Consider the following 18,123-nt stretch of genomic DNA (forward strand, 5'->3'; position numbering starts at 1 on the left):
TTTTTAGGCTGAGATATAAAGTTCTGTTTCATATTAGCATCTGCCAATACCATCTCTATTATTTTATAGCTGTTCTAATCTGGGAAGCCTCATTTCCAAAGTTCAGGATTAAGATTATTAGGGCTGGGGGGGCGGGGAGGGGGGGGAGGATGGGAAGGGATGGGAAGGGGAAACAAAGGAGGAGGCAACAATGCTTGATAAGAAATGTACTCATTATCTTGCCCATGTGATTGTAACCCATCTGTACAGTATTTTCACACACACAAAAAAAGATTATGAGGGCTGTTAGGTCTCCTGGATTTTTTAACTTCTTTATTAGCTTTATTATTATTATCATAGCTATATGATCACTTGGTTGAAATGATTCTGAGTAGTTTATATAATATAGTCATAAAGGAGTAAGAATTCATGAAAGGTAGTTATATCTTTTTGGAAAATACGTAAACTGTTCAAATCAAATCTTCTATAACTTCAGGAATTTTTTGTTCTGAAGTAAATTTATAATCTCACTCTATATTTAATACAATAGGCTATGCTTAATAGAGGCTTTTGGCCAGTTACATAAATGGCCTCAGATTATTAAACAGACTTGTATGAAGGAAAGAAAGCTGTTGTGATGTACTCTTTTTAATATGTATTATGACAAGTTGTTAGACGTGATATAACCTTTAAAGGGGAATTCTAGTTTTGAAATCACGCTTATCTGAATTTTGAGGAATGTTTCCCTAAGGAATTACTCAAAGAATTATGTACTGTATCTACCTAAATTATTATTACTTCAATCTACTGAAAATAAATCATTTTTATCAGTGAGCACTTCTCATTTCTCTCCTTATTTCTAGAAGAGTGGATTTTTTTCTTCGATCATGGGGCTTGAACTCTGTGCCTGGGCACTGTCCCTCAACTCTTCAACTCAAGGTGAGTGCTCTGCCATTTGAGCCACAGTGCCACTTCTGGTTTTCAGGAGGCTTATTGGAAATAAGAGCCTCACAGACTTTTCTGCCTAGGCTGGCTTTGAACCACAATCCTCAGATCTCAGCCTCCTGAGTAGCTAGGATTACAGGCGTGAGCCATGGATGCCCAGCTAAAGAGAGAATTTTCTTTTTTTAAAAAAATAGTGGGCATTTTTACTGGGTTTGTGTGATAAATTCATTCATGGAAGATAGCAAATACCTCTGTGAAGAATAGTTAACCATCCTGAGCCTCAGAATCTAGGAGCTAATACACAATGTACAAACACATTTATCAGAAATAAGGACCAGAGTGACCATGTATGGATATTTCTGCTGTGTACTACGGAACTCCATACAGTGCCTTTACAGAGTTCACTTAAAAGGTGTTTTCTGGAGCTGGCCAATGTGGCATCCCTGACTTCCAGTCTTTCATTGGTATTGTTGTCAGGAGCAAGAAGCTCAATGTCCATCTTTCTCTGATATTCCTCACAGTAATTGTTTTCTCATTGTGTTAATAATGAGTCTTCCTAATATGGCTTCTTTATCTGCCAATACCATCTCCATTGTTGATAAGTGTGATTGCTTCTCTTCCAATGACACCATATGTCACATTCATGACTTTTTAGTAGTCAAACTTTAGACTACTTGAACATTTTGAAGTCTAAAAAAATTAATACCTATTTATTGTAATACCATAGCTAAGATACGGAACCAACCCAGATGCCCCTCAGTAGATGAATGAATCAAGAAAATGTGGTATATATACACAATGGAATTCTATGCCTCCATCAGAAAGAATGACATTACCCCATTTGTTAGGAAATGGAAAGACTTGGAAAAAATTATATTAAGTGAAGTAAGCCAAGCCCAAAGAAACATAGGTCCCATGGTTTCCCTTATTTGCAATATCTAGTATATGTATGAGTCAAGCAGAAAAGGTCAGATAAATGATGTTAGGAAAATGAACCCTTAGATATGTATTTTAATGTTTTTTTCTTTCATGCATTTGTTTCTAACACATTTATAAGATTATTTCTTTGTTGCTTTGTATGTCCCTCTCCCACAATATAACCCCTGCTTTCACTATATTTGATGTTGGTATAATTTGTGGAGGAAATGTGGAAAAACAAGTCATTTAAGGATATAGGTGGACCTGTTGCAACAATGAGAAGTACAAGTTGTCATGTCGAAAACGAACTTTCCAACATTGGTGTGGGGGGGAGAGGATTGGGTGGAGGTGGGGGGGAGGCTGGGAAGGGATGTGAAGGGTAAACAAAGGAGGAGGCTGCAATGCTTGATAAGAAATGTACGCATTATCTTGCCCATGTAATTGTAACCCCTCTGTACAGTATGTTCACAAAAAAATAAAAATAAAAATTTAAAAAAAAGAAAAAAAAGTTTGGGTTGAGTTTGGCTATGCTGAGCTCCTTCTTTTCTAGCCTTTCTTTTTCAGATGTTCAAAAATCCAGTGTCCAGTCTAAGTTTATTACATATGTAAACAGTTTTACTTGATACCATTTGTTCTGCAGGATGGTTAGGGAAAGCTTTAATGTATAGTATTAAGATGGTGAACTTAGGGTCCAGGTCAGGAGTACACTTTCCTATGAGAGTATTTGTTTTTAGTGTTAATTGAGGAATTCATTGGGTGAATTTCTAATTCAAACATAAATATATGAACCGTATGATGCATGTTATATATGCAAGTGTTTTAAAAATGAAAGTTGCTTTCCTACCACTATCCAATTATATATAAATCTACAGAAATCCTATATATGTAAATCAATGAATAAGATGGGCTTTGTGAGTATATGTACTTTTGTGTGTGTGTGTGAGAGAGAGAGAAGCAGAGAAAGAGAGAGAAAGAGAGAGAGAAACAGAAATCGAGGAAGAAGAGGAGGAAGAAGACACTTGCTAATTTTTAAATAGCCTCTATAGAGTGGTGATAGATGGACAACATATAGTATTTGAGAATGTATTTGTGTCTTAATATAGAAGCAAAAAGTTTTAATTCTGAGTCTAATGCCCAACTTACGCTATTTTCAGCCTTGGACAGAGATCATGAATTCAGTGACCCAACACCAAAATAACAGAGGGTACTTCAACAAAGAGATAGAAATGAATGAGATAAATGTGAGCTAGCATTTTGTATCTCTATTCAGTCACTGTTTTCCCTGAAGTATCAACTATTTCTAAGCTGAACACCTTCAATATCCAGCTGATAGAACTTAGAACCTTTTTTTGTATCTCTGAAAACTGTCAACCAAGGATCCTGGAATCCATGAAGCTGAGTGTAAATCCATGAAGGAAAGTGGGTGAGTGGGGTGGATTAAAAAGTTGTGGGGGTTATCATATGTATTTTTGTATATCTGAGGAAAGGTCATGTGGGTGAAGATTACACTGAAACAGACTTGAAGCAATAAGAGAAAAATTGGGAGGACAGTTTTGCCTGACAGACTTGTTAGGACAAGCTTACTTTTGAAGGTGGATAGCTTCCTATCAGTTCATGAGGTAGGAGTCTCCAAGTCTATCTCTAAGCCTAGTTGAGGCTTTTCTTAACATGGTCGGGGAAGTAACACTATGCACCCTCTACTTTGTCTGAGTCATTTCCATTTTAGAGACGGCATATAATTGTTTGCAAAGTAGTTTGTGAAAATGTAGGACTTGTGAAAGGGTTTCTAAATAACTTTTCAACACAGTATATTTCATAGCAAAAATGGTACCTGCTTATGACAAAATAAAATCAAAGAAAAAGATATTTTAGAATTCACAGGCCTTTGCAAAAAAAATAACAAAATTGTTGCAGTTTTAGAGAAATGTTATGGCAAATGCATATTTCTGCTGAAAGGCAATGTCAAGTCTATAGCAGATTTTAAAATTTCTCTGAGTTACCTCCAATTCTCTGAGAAGGCAGGTTTCTGGGCTATAGTCAAATGCCTGCTGTTTGAGCATGCTGTTTTGTCTTCCATTAGAGACAAGCATCCTTTTCCATGTGGGTATTATTTGATTTATACTGAATGTGTTTAAGCTTGCAGACTCAATCTAACACCTTCAGAAGAACTAATGACCAAATATGACAATTCCCCAGGCTTTCCTGAGAAATGGATGGATTTGTCAAAAATATATACCCAGACACCTGCATTTCAGCTGTGTAAGTTGGTTATAGCTAGTAAAATTAGGGTAAAGAATTTTAAACCCCAATTTCACCTGAGCATGTTTAGGGAAACAATGTAGAGCTTTTTTTCCAGCAAGAAGTTTTAAATAAAATCTCATAACTTTGTGTATATATGTGCAGATACACAAACATACTTGATTGTGTATATATATACACATATACATATATATACATGTACATATATATATATATCACATGTATATACACATATAATTAGTTTCTTAGGGACTAACAACACAGCATGGCTTCGAACAACTTGAACTGAACACTGATAAACTGAGGACGAAGAGCCTGGAAATGGCAGCTACTTCAGAAGAAATAACGATGACAGGCTTCAGTGCAAGCACACTTGATAAGGAACATAATTGCTAGCTCATATTTAGAGCTACTAAGAATATTTCCATCTTTTTCGTACTAATTTTATACATAAAATGTTATGTATTTGTGTTTGTGTGTATGTGTGTGCGTGCACATGTGTATGCCAGTCCTGGTGCTTGAACTCAGGGCCTGGCACTCTCCTTGAGCTTTATGCTTAAAAGTAGCACTTTACCACGTCAGCCACAACTCTCCTTCTGGGTTTCTGGTGGTAACCGGACATGAGGTTCATGCATTTTCCTGTCTGGGCTTGCTTCGAGTTGCAGTCCTCAAATCTCAGCCTAGCAAGTATGTATTGTTGAAACACAAATGTCTGCTTTGTAAGTATATTCAAGATACAATTTCATAGGATGAAAACTAATGAATCGATTACAGGTAAACTGTGAGCTAGTTTTATGGTTGAGTGTGTTCAAAGAGGTAAATGTGATTCATAGGTTGGGAAATCTATAACTGCTAAGTATTTTTGTCTTTTGAAAAAAAATGCTAGTACATTGCAGCCAAAGGCATCTTGAGGAATATCTGTTCTTTCTCATAAGATCCCTTTACTAACTACTTCCTTCTGCTAATGTCAAAAAACTAAGTTGAAAAATAAATTTAAGGGAACACACTGACATAGCATCAATGGCAGGTATATTAAGAAGTGTATTGTAAGAAATCATAGATATTAATTTTCCATTATGAACCTGATCTTGCAAACTTGTATTATTTTTATTGATATTATTCAATTCTATAATAATATGATTGATTATCAACAATAACTAGCCATGAAAATAACAGAATGCATCTGGTAGGAAAATGTATAGCCTTAAAAAAATACAATTAAAAGCAATAAAAATCAATGACTTAAAGGACACTTTTAAGGTACAAAAAGAACAGAATAAATCCAAAAGGTAAAGGTAAGATTTTAATGTCAAGCAGAAACTAAGAAAACAGAAAATCAAGAAATGATATTCAATTCCAAAAATGGATAATTTTAGAGAAATAATAAAATTAGCAAATATCTGAAAAGATCAGGTACAAAGAATAAAACATGGTATTTGTAAATAGTAGTAAGAATATAAGGAATATTAGCAATAGCTACAGGAGAGAACTACAACATTTTACCTCAATAAATTTAAAGACAAATATGAACAAAGAAGATGTATTTATAAACTGAAGTAAAAAGAAATTAAGAAGCAGTATGAATTTTAGAAATGAATAGTTTTGGGGTTGGGAAGGTGGCTCAGTGGAAGAGTGCTTGCCTTGCATGCATGAGGCTCTGGGTTTGATTCCTCAGCACCACATACGTAGAAAAAGTCGGAAGTGGCCCTGTGGCTCAAGTGGTAGAGCGCTAGCCTTGAGCTGAAGAGCTGAGGGACAGTGCTCAGGTCCAGAGTTCAGGCCCCACAACTGACAAAAATAAATAAATAAAAATAAAAAATAAAAAATGAATAGTTTCACTCATAAATTTAAACACAAAATTCTGGAACAAAATATTAGCAAACCAGGAGTATATAGAGGAGTATAAAAGTGATTAAGCTGAGTTTATCCTAAAAATAAAGCAAGTGCTGAAAATTATATATATTCCAAATCAAACACAAGTTTTATCCAGTGAGAAACTCCAGCAGGAAATAAATTTTTTGAAAAAAAAAAACAGGCATTAGCTAGAAAGTTATAAAATTGTCCTTAAGACATTACAATTGTCTTCACTCCCAAGACCATAGAAATAATATTCACATTTGATAATTTAGTAAGGAAGTGCAACAACTACCTCATATTCAATTACATAAGAGGAAATGATTTACAAAATCTGTGGCATTTTATAATGTTTAGAAAAAATGTTTACTATTCAAGCTACTTCTTCAAAAACATGTGAAACTCTGTAACATGGCATGTAAAGGGTAGACTCTAAATGAAGACCTAAATGTGAGAGGTAAAATCACAATATGAACATAGAAAAAAACTGAGAACCTTTGTGACCTGAAAATGGAGAACTACTTAAGCAAAACTTAAACATGAATAATGAAGGTAGAAATGCATTTAGCTACATCAAAGCTAAGATTTTTTTAAAAGGACACTGTGAACAAACTTTAATAGATAGATGGCAAAATAGAATAAGAAATTTATAATTTGTTTATAGCTGACAATATCTATCACATACAAAAAGATTCTGAAAAATCAACAAGATAGAAATCCCCACTCAAAAAATGACTAAAATAATTATAAAAGAAGCATTTCAAAATTTAATAAACATTTGAAGGGATCTCAAACCATTAGAGATCAGACATATGCAAGTATGTCTGATAACAGCTTCTTCATTTTCATGCCCTCCTAATATATTATTTTCCAAAGTTTTAGCTTCTCCAAGAATTTCCAATTCTTATTGACAATAAACATTTGGAAATTCACTGGTAGTATCCACTACCAGTATCTAGACTGGACATTTTGGAGAACTATAGGATTTATTAAACAAAATATATTTATATTCTGTGTCTAATATTCTGCTTCTGGGTCTACACCAAGATTTTTACTCAAAGCCAGTCACTGGTGGCTCATGACTGTAATCATTATTTAGAAGGCTGAGATCTGAGGATTGCAGTTCAAAGCCAGCCCAGGCAGGCAAGTCCCTAAGAATCATCTCCAATTAACCATCAAAAACCCAGGAAGTATGGCTGTAGCTCAAGTGGCATAATGCTAAGCTTGAACAAAAAGCTCAACGGGGAGAATCGAGGAAGATGGCAGAGTACAGCAGGGGTCTAGCTGAGCTCTCTCCAAGAAACCAGTTTTCCCATTCCAGTGAAAAGTCCATGGCTAGAAAATCACACCAAGTGAGCTATAATAGTACAGAGACTTTGCCCAGAGTGGAAAAACTCAGGTAGCCTGGTTAAGAAGACAGATTTGGGCACAATCCAGTGCCAGAAATGGCAGCCACTGGACAAATCAATCCAGCAAAAACTTAGCAGAGAAACCTCAGAACTAAACAAGTGCATAGACCAACTGGACTTGACAGATATCTACAGAATATTTCATCCAGCAGCATCAGAATATACATTCTTCTCGGCAGCACATGGAACATTCTCCAAAATAGACCACATTTAAGTCATAAAGAAAATCTGTACAAATTCAGAAATTCCCTGCATTCTCTCAGGTCACAATGGAATAAAATTAGACCTCAACTCCAAAACCCACCATAAAAAGTTCTGTAACTCATGGAGACTGAACAACATGTTGAATCACCAGTGGGTCATTGAAGAGATTAGAAAGGATTCAAATGTTCATGCTATTTAACAAAAATGGACACACAAAATACCAGCTCCTCTGGGTCACAACAAAGGCAGCACTCAGAGGAAAATTTATACCTTAAGTTCCTACATCAACAAATTGGAGAAATCTCAAACCAACAATTTAATGAGGTACCCGAAACTCCTTGAAAATTAATAACAAGCAAAACCCCAATCCAGTAGAGGGAAACAAATAATTAAAATCAAATCAGAATTAAATGAATTAGAGTTCAAAGACCTATATCAAGGACCAACAAAACAAAGAGTTGTTTCTTTGAAAATTAAGAAAATGAACAAGCCCTTAGCAAATCTGGCCCAAAAAAGGCAGAAAACACCCAAATAAAATCAGAGATGACAATGGGAACATCATGACAGAAACAAGCAAGATTCACAACAGTATAAGAGAATACTTTGTAAAGCTTCATGCTAAAAAATTTGAGAATGGGAAGAAATAGATGATTTTCTATCAAGTATTGATATACCCAAACTCAACCAAGAAGATCTTAAATAAGGGTCTATTTATAGACCCATATCAAATATTGAAATTGTAATAGCAATAAACCTCCCAACAAGGAAAAGTCCAGGACCAGATGGATTCACAACTGAATTTTATAAAGATTTCAAAGGAGAACTCACTCCCAAACTCCTCAAACTCCTCAATGAAACTGAAAATGAAAGATAACTACCAAACTCATTCTATGAGATTAGCATAACCCTCATCCCAAAGCCAGATAGGGACACATCAAAGAAAGAGAACTATAGACCCTCTTAAATCTGATTTGTTTGAAATTAATAAAGGCTCTCCAGCTCTGTTTTAGTAAAACAAATGAACCAACCCTCCCCCCCCCCAAAAAAAAACAAACAAACTTAGGGACAGTGCCTAGGCTTGGAGTTCATATTCAGGACTAGTGCAAACAAGAAGTAATGACAGGGAACTGGAAGTTTTCTGTATTACACTGATTAGACACATAAAATGTAGTAGATGCCAACTTAATATGAACATTGGCTAGAAGAAACAGAGATACACATAGCCAACTGGATGGGTTGAAAAGGCTAGAGCTTGGTGGAGCAGGTAAAAAGTAATGCAATATATAACACCTTTCCATTAAGATATGTACACAAAAAAGGATAATTCTGTAAGAGCACAAACAAAAGGTTAAATAATCTCAATACAAGTGGTTGCCTTGGGACAAGAGAGTCGAAAGCAGGATATGAGGACAAAAGGAAATAAATGAGCATATGGGTCAGTGTTCAGGAGAAGCCACACATGAAGTATGGCTGGAACCACTTTCTGAATCCAGTGTTGATATCAAGCCAAAAAGTGACCGACATTTATAAAGAAAATTATAAAACATCAATCTCTATAAACAAATTAGGTAGAGAAGCTATTAATGTAATAAAATTTCCCCCCAAATTGACTGGTATATTTATTAGGATCTTATTTCCCAAATCCAACCAAGTTTTTCATGGACTTAACCTCATTCTAACATTCATTTGAATGAGAAGTACAAAAACTGGCCAGTGAACTCTTGAAGCAAAACACATTGAAAGTGGTACATGAGGATTCATCTAGCCTTAGTATTGAAGATAGCATGGCATAGAGATAGACAAATAGACCAATGGAACCAAGTGACCTCAGATAGACACATATACATAGCAATTTACACGAGAGATTACTGGAGAGATTACACATCACTGGAGAATATTTTTCAATAAGCTGAGGTAGGAAAAAAATGACAAGAAAGTCTCAAAGAAATTAGGTTTTTGTCTATAACCTACCAAAATGAGTATTTACAAAAAATAACCATAACATAAATTTCAAAGGCCTTTACCACTCTGAAAAAAAATAACTTTGTCACCCTGGAAATAGAATGGGTAATATGGTACTCCGTAAACAAGCAATACGCAGCAGAATAATGGTAAAAAGTAAGGAATTTAATTCATTAAAGGATAATATATAGCAGCCAGGATCTGGTGGCTCACACCTGTGATCTCAGTTACTCAGGAGGCTGAGATGTGAGGATCACAGTTTGGATCCAGCTCCACCAGGAAAAGTCCATGAGACTCTGATCTCTAATCAACTACCAAAAAGCCATAAGTGGAGCTGTGGTTCAAGTAGTAGAGCACTACCTTTAGCAAGAAAATGTCAAGGACAGCATCCAAGCCCAAGGACTGGCATCAACATGAAAAAACAAAAAGCTATCATGAAATAAAAAGACAAAGATAAACCACAAACTTGGAGAAGATAGTTATTGTTCATATAGTAAACATGAAAAATAGTCACCAGAAAATATTTTAATTCTCAAATTTAAAAATAAACAGATAAAATTTGAAAATAGGTATTTTCACCAAAAAACCCTCCAAAGCTGATAAGAAGGCCAGGGAAATTTATTCTTATTTAGCAGCTAATTAAGTTAATTTTAACTCATACATGAAAATATACATAATTGTAATTATATGTTAATGCGTTACTATGTTTATATTTTGATACATGCATATATGAGTAATTTTAGTGGTAGTGGTAACTAAATTCAGGGTTTCAAGCTACTAAGGTAGGCCCTTTTTACACTCTACTTAAGCATGCTTCCAGCCTCTATTTTCATTGGTTATTTTCCAGGTAGAGTCTTTGTTTATGACTGTATTGACCAGGGTTGTAATTCTCATACTTGAGATTTGCCATGTTGCTGGAGGATACCAACATTGCACCCAGCCATATGTTTCCCCTGTAATTGGGATAACAGGTTGCACCACAGTGCCCAGCTGTGGCTTGAAATGGAATCGTGCACAATTATCATTTTTCTTTTGCCTGAGTTGTCCTCGAATCATGATCTTCCTGTGTCTGCTTGTCACATAGCTAGGATTACAGGCTTGAGCCACCATGCCTGGCCATGTGCACTATTTAAATTACATTAAACATACATATTCTTCAAATATTGTTTCTTTATTGCGGCAAACATGCAAAATTAGTACCTTATTGTTACCTATAATCACCCTACTGTGCAACTGCTCACCAAAACTTCTTGCTTTAGGACTATAACCTAGTACCTATTCATCAACTCTCCTCCCTACTCCACTCCCAAGGACAACAGAGAAACCAAACACAGATTCCCTCATCATTGATTTTAATACACTTGTAGCTTTCAGGAAAGGTATTTACCAAGGCCTTTACTTAAAATTGATAAACACAGAAATATAGTTCCACTAACAGTTTTAAGAAAGAAATGAGCAGAAGAAAACAAAGTTACAAGATTTTGGCTTTATTTTGTTTTTGGTATTTGTTTCCTTACCCCCAAAAAGATGGAATCTTTTTTTGCAGCTTGGTAGGGGCCATTTTGCAGAGCTGGATTTCTGAAAGCTTTGTTTTATTTTCAAATACTCCTTAGTAAAGAATGTTTTCGTGGCATTGTTCAGTTCTATAGTAAAGCAAAAGGAAAGAGGTTTAACATTAATTTGAGGAAGATGAGAACACGTTTGCTGTAGGGTTTGAAATCAAATCCAGATCTCTCTATCTGTAAGAACGAAAGTGGATTAAAATGGATTTAATTTTTTGAAATCTCAAACACACATAACTCATACACTTCACGTTTGATGAAACTCTGATATACCAACAGATATTCACTGAGTACCTCATATATCAGGCACCATATCATGCATGGACACATTTATGAACAAGATATAGTCCCTGCCCTCAAAGAAAAGCAACACTGCAGACTCGAATATAGAAATAATAAGGGAGACAACAAAGGGAATTGTGTGTTGTGGGTGTAGTGAGTGAATAATTGGGGACAATTGAGCTTACGAGTAAAAGTAAAAAAAAAATCAAGCATTTCAGAGCTTTCATTTTCCTGTTTTTGACTCCTTATGTACTGCGTGTGTGTGTGTGTGTGTGTGTGTGTGTGTGTGTGTGTGCGTGCTTGCATGCAAATACTGGGGTTTGAGCTCAGGGAATATTGCTCTTGCTTTGTTGCTGCTCTACCACTTGAGTCACACCATGACTTTCAGCTTGTTTTCCTTTGCTAATCAATTGGAGGTCAGAGTGTCTAGGATTTGTCTGCCCTGGCTGTGTTCAAATGTTAATCGTCAGATGTCAGCCTCCTGAGTAACTAGGATATAGGCATGAGCTCCAGCCATATGTATTTCTTGACATCATGGATTGTAATCAATGGAGGCTGATACTATGGATGTGAGGGGTTCAGAAATGTACAAATAAATTCTCAACCTTTCAGAAGGTTTCCTAATAAGTTATATAGAGAAAAAATTATTTGAAGTATGCACAGGCCAATCAGGGGCCACACACACTCTTTCAATAATACAGTATTTGTGTAGAGGAGCCCTAGCAAGGAAGGGGCAATCAGTCAGGCTGCTCTAGGAAGAAGCTTCTCCTACAGAGCCCAGTATGCAGCTGCTAAGAAACAAAAGGTTTCCACAGTTAGCCCCTCCTACTTTTGTGCCACAATGATCACAATGATCATTTCCTCAGTTTCTTTCCTATGCCACTTGTTTTGAGTTTCAGCTCACAATAGTTGCACCACATTTTCTTTTTCTTACACACTGCCTCAGATTGATTCTTACCCAATTCAAAGCAAAAACTGATTCAAAAATTTTACACTTAACAACAAAAGAAACAATAAAAATTAGTCTAGGCAAGTCTAGTTATGTATTAAAATTGCAACTCCATTGCTGATTCCACACACATGAGACAGTAAGTCAAGTATACAAGTAAAAAAAAGATCTTCTCAGTCTGTGTGCTCATTATGTAAGTTGGGGTTGTTATAGCTACTCATTTTTATCCTTTATATACATTCAATAGTTAAATTATTGCAGGGTGATGTTCTCATGCTGGTTTCTGCAACAAAGCACAGCTGTTTTATTCACTTCCATGCTAACAAAGCACAAGAATGGACTCTTAGTTCAAGTCAGTTGAGGTACTATTACCTGCTTAAAAGGGCTCATCATGACATTCATACCGATCAAGAAATACTTATTATGAAATATTTATATGCATTCACTGAAAATAACAATGGTCTTGTAGACTTACCCTTAAGTGTTGGTGTGTAAAATCTGGGGACATTTCTGAGTAACTGAAAACTATATGAAATAAGTGGTACTGTTAACAATTAGCCACTGGGAAAACTAACTTTCTCCATGTCCTTATATGAGTGATCCCATGTGGTGGGTTAATAAAGATTTTATATGAGGATAATAAGCTCAAGAATTCTTATTATGCCTCCTTTTCCTCCCTTTCTTTCTCCCTCCTCTTCTTCCTCCCATAAATCATGTAGCCACATTCTAAAACAATCAAATATTCAGATAATATCATTGCATAAACTTCTTTTATGAAAATTAATTGGAGGGGCTTGGCAGAGTAGCTCAAGCGTTAGAGCACCTGGCAAGCAAGTGAAAAGGTCTTGAGTTCAAATCCTAGTACCACAAATAACATTTGTAAACATAACTAAATTCTAATACAACAGATTAAAAAAATCAGAAAAGTTATCCATTACTCGCAGTTTTAATAATTTGCTGTAATTTTTTTTTCTAGGGTACAGATACAAGAATTAAATTCAGCAATAATGCTTGTGATACTTTGTTTCTTGGCTTCAAGGAACTTAGTACATAGTATATTTCTAGGCTATTTAATGAACTTATGTATTAAGATCTATTGTGAGAAAGGGTTTGGAAATAGGAAATAATGCTTTTAACACCTAAGAAAACTATGATCACAAAAATTACTAAAATTTCTAAGATGAGATAGAAATTGTACCTACAAATACACCTGAATGTCTACAATATAATCTTATGAGACTGACAGTTTGGGATGATTTAATTTACTTTATTGGACAGAAAGGCTTAATATATATTTTTATTGTAAAGATACTGTACAGAGGGGTTACAGTTACATGAGTAAGGTAAGGAGTACATTTCCTATTGAGCATTGTTATCCCCCCCGTTTTTCTCCTACCATCCCTTCCCACCCCACCTCCCAAAACCTCCCTCCCTCCCTCTCTCCCTCCCTCCCCCAAAGTTGTAAAGTTCTTTTTCAACATAGTGTCTTGAACATCTCATTGTTACAATAGGTCAATCTGTATCCTTGTTTCAGCTTTTTGTTGTTTTCCTTCCCCTCCCCAAATTAGAAAAAATGTATATAGAAGATGTAGGGCACTGGGATAAAATACAGTGAAAACAGGGGTTATACTATGGGGAGGAACATACAAGAGAAACAAGAAATCACACAGTACATTGTAAGGACATTAAAAACAACAGCAAGAAATATAAAACCTCTTGTGTCCTTATTCTGGGGTTCATTTCACTTAGCATTATCTTATATGGTCATATAAGCTTTGACCTTCTGCTTGTCCTAGATATATACTAGTTATTGCATATAAGGGGAAACCAGTCTTTTGAAGAAGGAATGGTATAGAAATTCTTCCCCAGTAGTGCTACCTCAAATTTAAAAAAAGGTTCTAATGCATTTTAGTTATGAGAAGTTCCACAAGTCACTGAGTACCTTTTTCTCTTTTTTTCTATGTTTTTATTGTAAAAATGCTATACAGAGGGGTTACAGTTACATAAGCAAGGTAACAACTACATTTCCTATTGAGCATTGTTATCCCCTCCTTTGTATTCCCCCTACTGAGTACCTTTTTCTACTTACTTCTTGCCCTATCTCTTGCAAACACTCTTTTTGTATCTGCTATATACCTGATGCTTTGGTAATCTACCTAGGGACATAGAGATAGTTAAGTATAATTCTGGTCTGTACGGCATTGTATTAGATCTGTGCTTCTCAAATGCTTAGCAATGCATCAAAATTAAAGTATTGCTACAAAGACAAATCTTAGCATTTGTTCAAGTAATACTGCTGTGTATGAGATTTAGGAGTTGGTGCTTCCTGTGAGCTCCTGGAGTGACTCTAATATACAGCTACATTTGGTAGACACTGGATGAAATAACATGAAACTCTTTTCTGTTATAAAATTACTTGAATGTACTTTAAAAAAAAGCTCTCTCTTGCTACTCTATAAATCTATAATAACTTTACCCAAGGATATTGTTCTATCTGTACATCTGTGTTGCCTCATTTCAGCAGAGCATGGAAATGCAGAATTTAGCAGTAAATAGAATATTTAACACTCCATTTCTTAAAATAGCCTGAACAAACACTGAAGAAAACTTGGAGGCTGTGTGACAGGCAATGGAAGCCCCGGTACTCCCTTATCAACCAGTGCTTCTTAATTTATAACTTACTGGACATAAGCAATGTTTTGATCCTGTCAAACATATTAGAAAAAGATAAAAAGTGAAAGCCATGAGGACTCTGCTGTCCAGATGATTCACTTATTGAAATGTGGAGGTAGTCACTGTGGAAATAGCAGCATCCTGGTGTGCTGCCCTCATCTCATAAGTGACTATCAGGATAAATGCATTCAGTCTTGACGTGGCTGAGGGCTACATTCAAGCAGAATGCACACACTGAAGGGGTTTTGCCATGCGGCTTCATGACATTGCATCAGTAGCAGTAAGAAAAGCCCATAAGTACATATGCATTAAGATAATTTTGAATTAAAGATTGCACCTGTATTGTACCTACATTGAACTCAAGCTTGTTCCTATATTGTGATTTCAACTTTATACTTAGATGTATCTAACTTTATACTTAACAATTCATTATAATCAAGTAAATATTTGTTAAGATGTGTTTTAAGCATTCTACTAAGTGTATACATTGAAACTATAGAATAGTAGTAACTCTACTAAGTCGTATGTAGTAAATAAGGAAATTGTGAAGCTAGGAGGTGAGTGCCAGACACTAAGGAGCAATACTGTTTGCTTCTATAATGTTTCCTGATCAGATTAACGTTCTCCCTCTGTCTCGCTCCTCCCCTTTCTCCTTCCCAAGACAATTCCACAGGTTTCATTGTTTTATTTTATGCATATATATATAATGAATGAGTTTTCTGATGTCCTTTTAATCTGTTGTACTAGAATTTAGTTATGTTTTCGTGTGTGTGTGTGTATGTGTGTGTGTGTGTGTGTGTGTTTGTGTGTGTATTACTTCAACCACATTCACCCTTATTCATCCTGTTTGCTCTTTTTCCTCCACTAATGCTTGTCCCCCTTACAAGACTTGCTTTACATTCCTGTCATTTATTTTTAGGTTTATGTTAATTGTTCAAAGAGATTTTTATGGTATTTCACACGTGAATATATTAATCAGATTAAGCCCCTCAATTACTTCCTGTTTCCTCTTATTCAATTTTTTAATTGATTGATATGAGGTCTCCTTCGCTGTTTTTTATTTCCTGGCCCAGCCTTGAACCATGATCTTCTCATCTCCTTAAGTAGCTGAAATTATAGCCTTGATATTCTATACACAGCACAGACACTGTATTTACTTATTCATAATTACTATTTGGTTCCAGAAATTTAATGCACAGTAAAGAGTATTTGTAAAGAACAACAAACAAGACTAGAGTTTTAGAGTATCAGTGAATAAACATTTATATAAAAAGGAAAACTTTCTAAAACGGTCATCTTTACCAACTGTTGTTAAATCCTCATTACTTACCATTGCTTTTGGTTTAGTAACACCTTGTGAAATGATCTTCAAAGCTTTTAGATTAGCCTCACCATATATTATCTAAGGAATATATAATCCATTTTTATTACTGAGTGTCAGAAACCATAAGGTTGAGTTAGAATGCTGTGTTAAGGGTATCTGCAGTCCTTCCTAGACACAAAAATGGAGGAGAGTTAATATAGGACATTGGACCCACTTCCCACCTTCCTGTGTAGCAATGAGCATCCACAAGCTGTAGAAGAAGGGCAAGAACATCTCACTTGCAAGGGACTCTAATGCTCCTTCGAGTGAAATTCATTTTGATGTACACCACACATTCAGAAATGCTTAAGGAGAACAACAGGAGTTAGGGGAAAATCAGAGCCGGCTGTTACAGTTTATATTCAACAGAAAAATACCAGTTTCAATCATAGGATTTCAAAATATAAAACAGAACTACTTCAATAACAGGACCATCTTGTGAAGCCTGACAGGTTCTCTCCATGTGGTAGTTGAAGATTAGCCACTAACTGCATTTCCTAAGGCATTTAGGGGCAAGAGAGGTCAACGGAGAATATCTCATACAGTTCTGACAAGTAATTGTCAACGTGTGCTCTGAAAGTAAATGTGAGCATGATTCTGATACCTTTTCCTAGGGAACCATTCAAGGTTGAAAGCGCATTTGCAAAGTGCCATTGTCAGCTCAATCTGCAGCCCGATGACAGAGACACACAAAACAAACAAAGAAAAACAGTGACCAAAATAGTTGAGCCCCCAATTATGATGTCACATTGTTAAAATGGAATTAGAAATGTTATGTGTCTGATATTGTAGAGAATAATCCTTGCTTAGCACATGGTTAATATTTAGGAGCTCTTATTTTGTTACATATGTTTTTCATTTAAAAGTGTCCATTTTCACTATGTTGAAAATGAACTTTACAGCTTATGGGTGAGGAGAGATGTTAGGGAGGAGGGGAGAGAAGGGATGGTAGAGGAAAAACAAAGGAGGAGGTAACAAGGCTCAATAGGAAGCATACTCAGGACCTTACTCATGAAATTGTAACCCCTTTATACAGTATCTTTACAATAAAAATATATATTTAAAAAGTGTCCATTTTGATGCAATGATTTCATTTAGCATCTGAAAGTAAATTATTTTGTTTTCCTAATATAATATAGTGTTGTGCCAGAATAAAGGAAGGGCTTTTTTTTTTCCTTTTGGCACAAGAGAAAGGCTTTCTTGGGTTAGATTTTTATTCCAACTTTTGCCTTACTGATGTCCTTTAGTGCCTTTGAAGCATTACGAAATCATTCCCACAAATGTGTCATTAGTCAAGAATAACGGATCTGCCTGCAGTTAGAGGGCAAAAAGGAAATCTATCAAACTAAGCCCAATTCAACCATAACATTTACTGAGATCTTACTAGGATACTGCTTTTTACACAGAAGTGATTTTTGTTTTTGTTTATAACGTTACATTTTAGAATTTAGGGAAAAGCTTTTGGGAAGCTATTAAAAGAGATATATTAATGTCACTTTAAAGGTGATTGTTACAACCATCCTGGGTTTTAAAACAACCCTGTATTCTAAGTGAACAGAAGCAGTGCATTATTCTCCCTTAACACTATATACTCAAGGATATCATTTTGTTAAAGTTATTTTTTGTGTCAGTCCTGGGGCTTGAACTCAGGGCCTAAACTGAGTACCTGAACTTTTTTGCCCCAGGCTAGCACTCAACCACTAGAGCCACAGTTCCACTTCTGGTTTCATTTAAATTGTTAATTGGAGGTAAGAATCATGTGGA

At 35.5% G+C, this 18,123-nt stretch overlaps 1 protein-coding gene across 1 annotated transcript in view; it reads right to left on the bottom strand.

The window, feature by feature from the left end:
* Rnf180 (ring finger protein 180) overlaps positions 1-18,123 on the bottom strand; it is a 123,472-nt gene that overhangs the window by 12,011 nt on the left and 93,338 nt on the right. Inside the window, exon 6 of the mRNA XM_042690907.1 lies at positions 11,048-11,173. Within this exon, the coding sequence (XP_042546841.1) occupies positions 11,048-11,173 (126 nt within the window). The remainder of the gene's footprint in view (positions 1-11,047; positions 11,174-18,123) is intronic.

This window comes from Dipodomys spectabilis, unplaced genomic scaffold (assembly GCF_019054845.1).
Source record: "Dipodomys spectabilis isolate Male_0828 unplaced genomic scaffold, ASM1905484v1 ptg000140l, whole genome shotgun sequence".
NCBI lineage: Eukaryota > Metazoa > Chordata > Mammalia > Rodentia > Heteromyidae > Dipodomys > Dipodomys spectabilis.